At 50.7% G+C, this 6,726-nt stretch overlaps 1 protein-coding gene across 1 annotated transcript in view; it reads right to left on the bottom strand.

Moving 5' to 3' along the window:
- The window catches only part of LOC103256877 (unconventional myosin-If), a gene marked incomplete at its 5' end in the record, with an annotated part of 15,934 nt that extends 11,073 nt beyond the window's left edge, over positions 1-4,861 (bottom strand). Inside the window, 4 exons of the mRNA XM_008054653.2 lie at positions 2,520-2,664; positions 2,750-2,848; positions 3,204-3,310; positions 4,753-4,861. Coding sequence (XP_008052844.2) covers positions 2,520-2,664; positions 2,750-2,848; positions 3,204-3,310; positions 4,753-4,861 — 460 coding nt within the window. The remainder of the gene's footprint in view (positions 1-2,519; positions 2,665-2,749; positions 2,849-3,203; positions 3,311-4,752) is intronic.
- Positions 4,862-6,726: the final 1,865 nt, after the last annotated feature.

Raw genomic sequence — 6,726 nt, 5'->3', positions numbered from 1 at the left:
GCTGAGGTGGAAGGATCGCCGGAGCCCAGCAGGTCGAGGCTGCAGTGGCTGGGAGCGTGCCACTGCACTCCCGTCCGGGTGACAGAGTGAGACTCCAACCCAAAAAAATAAAAATAAAAACATATATCTTAGTTGGGTGCTAAGATAAAATATATATCTTAGATAACTTTTTTTTTTGGAGCTGGGGGTCTTTATTTGTTGCCCAGGCTGGGCTTAAGTGATCCTCATGTCTCAGCCTCCTGAGTAGCTGGGACTACAAGGTATTACCATGCTCGGCTAATTTTTTTGACTTTTTGTAAAGACAAAGTCTCACTTTGTTGCCTAGTCTGGTCTCCAACTCCTGGCCTCAAGGAATTCTCCCACCTCAGCCTCTCGAAGTGCTGGGATTATGGGAAGAGTCTCTGTGCCCAACTGCTTGCAGCCTTTTGGTAAAAAGGTAAGAGTTGATGCTGTCCTCTGCTGGAGGGGTTGTTTGCACATTGGGGCTGTGATCTGGTGTTTGTCTTTGTACAGGGCTGGAGGCAAGTCTTGGGATAAGAACATTATCAGTGTGACATTAGGAACTCAATGTGTTCATGAATGAGGGAGTGAAGGAAGAACGGAGAAGAGGAGGGAGGGAAGAGGAAAGAAAGGCAAAAAGGAAATGAAGAAGGAAGGGAAGTGAGAGGACAGTAATAAAATATACCATGGACTTAGGTTAAAAGCATGCTATTGAGAGACCCAAGAAACTAAGAAACTCAAAAAGCCATACTTGCTGTAAAAGTAGTGTTTAGTTCACTATATTTTATATATCCCTACCTCATGTTCATTGTTCTTTATGAAATCTTAGTTACCTCATGCTTACTATATATTTTGTGTATTCCTACCTCATGTTCATTGTACTTTATGAAATCTTAGTACTTTAAATCCTACCTCAGACCCCATAGAATTAGGCATATGTCGGGTGGCGGGTAGCGACTGATTGTGTAGTTATATAATGTCTTAAGTAGTGTTTGTATTTAGAACTCTTGGGTTAAGCATTGTTAGTCCCAATTGCCATGCTGCCTTCTGCTTTTACAACGGGATGTAAATGTTAAAGCGATAAGCCCCTTTCAGACATTCCTTTGCGGTAGACTCTGAGGTGCTAGCTGCTCTCTAAGTGGACTCTATGTTGGTTTAAATCTCCAGCTCCCATGCCAAAGCTAATTTACACGCAGTGGCTGTGTAAACCTGAGGGAATCAAAATACTTTTAGAAAAACCGCCTTGCTATGAGATGTTTGCGATATTTTATAAATTCCTAGAACTAGTACTATATGAATTTCTACCCCACATTCACTGTATGTGTTTGCAGCATTCATATTTAAAACTTTGTTAAGTTTGGCTTTTGTTGTCCCATAATGACCATGTTATGTTATGTAAATGTTAAGCAAACAAGCCCTCCTAAGCATTCCTCAGTTTGGATCAGCAGACTTAATGGCACTAGTAACCTCCTGCCTGCTTGCTCAAGTTAATTTATACGCAGTGTCTGTATGAACCTAACTTATCTGACATTCCACTCTGCCCGTTAAGTGGGTTTCTGTCAATCACGGGCAGTCAGGTTAAAGCCCACGAAAGGCACCTACCAATACCAAGTGTTCCCATACCTATTAGGAGAAATTACCCAATCATGTAAAATCAAGTTAAAAGCTCTTTCCCCTCCCTCTGTAATTGTGCATAAAAACTGCTTGCCATACTGGATCGGGGCTCTCGTCCCTGAAGCCACTGCCGGCTTCATACGTGAGCCCAGACTTAAGCCTGAATAAAGACCCTCATGTGTTTGCATCGGAGCTGGCTCTTTGTGGTCTCTCTCGGATTTGAATTCTGGGTTTAACATAAAGGAGAAAGGGATGGCGGGTCGGGCACGGTGACTCACGCCTGTAATCCCAGCACTTTGGGAGGCCGAAGAGGGGGGATCGCGTGAGCCCAGAAGTTCAAAACCAGCCTGGGTAATGAATATGCATAAGTGCCTCCTGAATCTAAAAAAAGATAGATTAAAAAAAAAAAAGCCAGCCTGGGTGAGACCTTGTCTCTACAAAAATTATATTAAATTTAAAAAAGAATTAGCAAGGTGTGGTGGTGTGCACCTGTGGTTCCAGCCATACTTGGAAGGCTGAGGCGGAAGGATCACCTGAGGCCAACAGGTCGAGGCTGTGGTGGCCTTGAGCGTGCCACTGCACTCCAACCTGGGTGCCAGAGTGAGACTCCGACTCAAAAAAAACAAGACCAAAAAACCCCCAAATCTGTCAGTCTCTCTCAATGTCTCTTTTATTGTCTCTCTCCATCTCTCGCTCAAACTATCCATCTCTTTCCATGTTTCTTTCTTCTTCAATCTCTCCCTCAATCTCTCCCCTCAATATTTCTTTCAATATTTCTTTCAGTCTCTCTCTTGATACCTTTCTCTCTTCTTCTCTCCTATGAGATGGGAGGATGGCTTGAGGCCAAGAGGTCAAGGCTGCAGGGACCGTCTCTCTTTCCCTCTGTCTCACACGCAGGCACTCACCGACTCCGGGTTCTTGACGAACACCTTGGTACTCCCCATCTGGTACTGGTCGGGATCCATGTTGACCGCCCGAAGCAGGTGCTGGACTCCCTGGCGCTCGTCCCCGCGCCACCGCGGCCATGTCTCCGGGGTCAGAATGGCGTACCTGGAGGCAGAGGGCGGGGGTGTGGGCGGCAGGTGGCATCCATGGGGGGCGGGGGGTGGCTGGGGGGGGTGGCTGGGTGCCTCACCTCTGCAGGAACTTGGAGAACTGGCGGCGGTAGGCGAAGCCCGCCCTGCGCACCCGGATGTTCTCCTTCAGGCCCAAGTATTCCACCTGGTGCTTGACCCTGGTGGGGTGAGGGGCGCCAGTTCTGGGAGATGCTGGAGGTGGGGGGATGGGAAAGGGCAGGCCAGGGGCCTGGGGGAGGGTCTGAGGTCTGGGAGCCGGGGCGGCTCCAGGGCTCAGCCTGGGGCCTGGGGGGAGGGATCGCTGGGGAAAGTTTTGGAGGTAGGGTCTGAGGAATTGGGGGAAGCTGTGTGGGTCTCTGGGTTATCCTAAGGTCACCCTGGAGGTCGAGGAGGGGGTTCCTGGCCAGTCTAGGCAGAGCCCAGGGCTCGGAGGGGCATTGTGCCGGTCCTAGGGGCCAGCAGAGCCAGCCCTGGGGTGGATGGTAACCATCAGTCTGGGATCGAGGGTGTCACCTGTTCTCCTCCCAATCCCGGGGCCTCTTGGTTTCATTGGGTTTGATGCAGCGGATGTAGTGGGGTGTGCACCGCTTCAGGGTGGCCACCAGGTCGTTGGCTTGTTTCTGAGGAGAAGGCAGGGGTAGGAGGGGTCACCCAGCGGGGCCCTCTGGCCCCTCCCTTCCACCCACCCAGATCCAGCCTGAGACAGACACTGGGGGTGAGTGGGAGCACCCAATGGGCCACAGGGGACCCTGGTCTGTGCACACTTCTGCTAGCGCACACCACGTGGGAATGATGTTGGTGTCTTCCGAACCCTCGAACCCAAGACCAGGGGCTTGATGCGGAGGAAGTGCTCAGTAAATGTTTGTTGATTCAGTAACAGAGTACCCAGGAGAGCCTTTGGGAGTGCTCTGCCGGTGCTTCTGAGAGACAGGTACTTTGGAAGTGTGGAATTGTGTGTGTGCCTGAGAGGCCAGGCTTCCAGTGTCCGTTTTAGTAACCCAGGGGAAGGAGGGAGACCAGAAAGAATTGTTCTAGGTGAGAGGTCTGGGGATAGCAGTACAAGAGAACCAAGCGTTCACTGAGGCTCTGCTGTGGTTCTTGGGTGAGTGACCGTCCCTCTCTGAGCTCCAGTCTCCTCCTCTGCCTGGTGGAACTAAATTAGTTTCTCATATATGTGAAGTGTCTCATGTTTGCTGCCAGCCCAGAGTAAATGCCAAATAATAGTTATTAAAATCTTATTAGAATGGGGCTGGGTAATCCCAGCACCTTGGGAGGACAAGGTGGGAGGATCGCTTGAGCCCAGGAGTTAGAGACCAGCCTGGGCAACATAGCAAGACCTCATCTTTACAACAAATTCAAAAATCAGCCGAGCGTGGTGGCACACGCCTGTAGTACCAGCTGCTCAGGAGGCTGAGGCAGGAGGATTTCATGAGCCCAGGAAGTTGAGGCTGTGGTGAGCCGGGATCATGCTACTGCACCGCAGTCTGTATGACAGAGTGAGACCCCGATGTTAAAAAAAAAAAAAAAAAAAAAAAGGTTGGGCTCAGTGGCTCAGCCTGTAATCCCAACACTATGGGGGACCGAGGTGAGTGGATTGCTTGAGCCCGCGGGTTCGAGACCAGCCCAGGCAACTTGGCAAAAACTTCATCTTTACAATAAACCAAAAATTTAGCTGGGCATGGTAGTGCACGCCTGTAGTGCCGGCTACTTGGAAGGCTGAGGTGTAAGGATCGCTGGAGCCCAGCAGGTTGAGGCTGCGGTGGCTGGGAGTATGCCACCGCACTCCAGTCTGGGCGACAGAGTGAGACTCCAACTCTAAAAAAAAAAAAAAAAAGAAAAAGAAAAAAGAAAAGAAACGAAACGAAAAAAAGGAGTGGAGAGGACCTCAAGGAAGTTGGTCCAAGCCTCCTACAGCCAGAGCTGGAACGCAGATGCCACGGCCAGAGGCAGAGGCTGGGATGCGTACACAGACACTGGGATGAAGAGAGGAATGGAGTCCAGATACTGCGCAGGGCGAGACCTCACTCCCCACGCCAGTTCCCCTGCCCTGCCCCAGGCTCACCTTGATCTTGGAGCCGGCGGTGGTGGGGCGCCCCTTCTTGTCTGCATCCAGCTTCTCAGGAAAGAGCATCCGGAGGAAGGCACTAGGCAGGGGGTAAAAGGGGCCAGAGCTACAGCCAGGCCTGGGTGCGCCCACCCCCTGCAGGCAGGGCTACCTCGAGGGTTCTTTCTGAATGGGAGGCTGTGGTGGTGAGATGCAGAGGGCTGGCGTTGTCTTTTTGCTTCCTTGATTTCTGTCTTTTTTTTTTTTTGAGTCAGAGTCTCACTCTCATCCAGGCTGGAGTGCAGTGGCACGCTCACAGCCACCGCAGCCTCGACCTGCTGGGCTCAGGTGATCCTTCCACCTCACCTCGCCTTCCAAGTAGCTGGAATCACAGGTGTGCACTATCATGCCCAGATAATGTTTTTTAAAATTTATTGTAGAGATGAGGTCTCACCAAGTTGCCCAGGCTGGTCTTGAACCCCTGGGCTCAGGAAATCCTCTTGTCTCTGCCTCCCAAAGTGCTGGGCTTACAGGTGTGATCCTGGACTATATGCACCATTTAATTAAAATTTCCTTTCTCTTTCTTTTCTTTCTTTCTTTCTTTTTTTTTGAGTTGGAGTCTCACTCTGTTGCCTAGATTGGAATGCAGTGGCACGCTCTTGGCCACTGCAGCCTCAGCCTGCTGGGCTCCGGCGATCCTTCCACCTCAGCCTTCCAAGTAGCTGGAACTACTGGTGCGCACTACCATGCCCAGCTAACTTTTGATTTATTGTAGAGACGAGGTCTCACCAAGTTGCCCGGGTGGGTCTTGAACCCACAGGCTCAGGTAATCCACTCACCTCGGCCTCCCAAAGTGCTGGGATTACAGGCTGAGCCGCCGAGCCCAGTCGCTTTCTTTTCTTTTCTTTTTTTTTTTAAACAAGGTCTTACCCTGTTCCCAGGCTGGAGTGAAGTGGTGTGACTATAGCTCACTGCAGCCTCAACCTCCTGGGCTCAAGTGATCCTCCAGCCTCAGTCTCCTGAGTAGCTGGGGCTACAGGCATGCACCACCATAGCTGACTTTTTAAATTATTTTTTGTAGAGATAGGGTCTTGCTATGTTGCCCAGGCTGATCTCAAACTCTTGGGCTCAGGCAATCCTGCCGCCTCAGGAGAGGATACTCATGTTGCTGGTCTAGGAATCACATCTCAAACACCTTAAGAATCCCTGTCTTATCATTCCACCCATGCCATATTCAATTTGTGTTTGTTTTCTTGTTCAATTTCTGCCTACCCACTTGGCTGTCAGTTTGATGACAGCAGTGCGCTCTCTGCTCTTTTTTCACTCTTTTGTTCCATAGAGATCCGGGCTTAAATAACATCTTGAGGTATAAGAAAACCAAATGAGAGCTGGAGGAGGCTGCATACATCTGTAGTCCCAGCTACTCAGGAGGCTGAGGTGGGAGGATTGCTTGAGCCCAGGAGTTCAAGGCTGCGGTGAGCTATGATTACAACAATGCACTCCAGCCTGGGTGACAGAACAAGACCCTGTCGAAAGAAAGAGAAAGAAGGTGGGGAGAGAGAGAGAAAGAAAAGAAAGAAGGAAAGAGAGGGAGGTAGGGAAAAAAGAAAGAGACAGGAAGAAAGGGAGAAAGGAAGAGAGGGAGGAAGGAAGGGAGAGAAAGAGAAAGGAAAGGAAGAAAGGAAGGAACAAAGAAAGGAAGGAGAGAAATAAAAAGGAGAGAGAGATAGGAAGGAAGGAAGGAAGGAAGGAAGGAAGGAACAGACCCACCAAGCAATAGCTCCTGGCCTGTGGCTGTGGTCAGGCGGGTAGATTCCCACGTGTTCACACACAGGTGTGATGGGTTCTCCCTCTGAAGGGGAAGGTGTCCAGCCAGTGGACACTCAGGTTTGCAGAGGGCCGCTGGGACGGGGCCTCAGCACCTGGCCTCCTTTCTCTGGGGAGGGGACCTGGGGGCCAGGAGGGCAGGATGGCCCCCTCCCAGGGGACCTC

This window comes from Carlito syrichta, unplaced genomic scaffold, assembly GCF_000164805.1.
Source record: "Carlito syrichta isolate Samal-C Ts95f unplaced genomic scaffold, Tarsius_syrichta-2.0.1 Scaffold297353, whole genome shotgun sequence".
Taxonomy (NCBI): domain Eukaryota; kingdom Metazoa; phylum Chordata; class Mammalia; order Primates; family Tarsiidae; genus Carlito; species Carlito syrichta.
The sequence above is the reverse complement of the archived record's forward strand: the minus strand, read 5'-3'. Positions and strand labels throughout refer to the sequence as shown.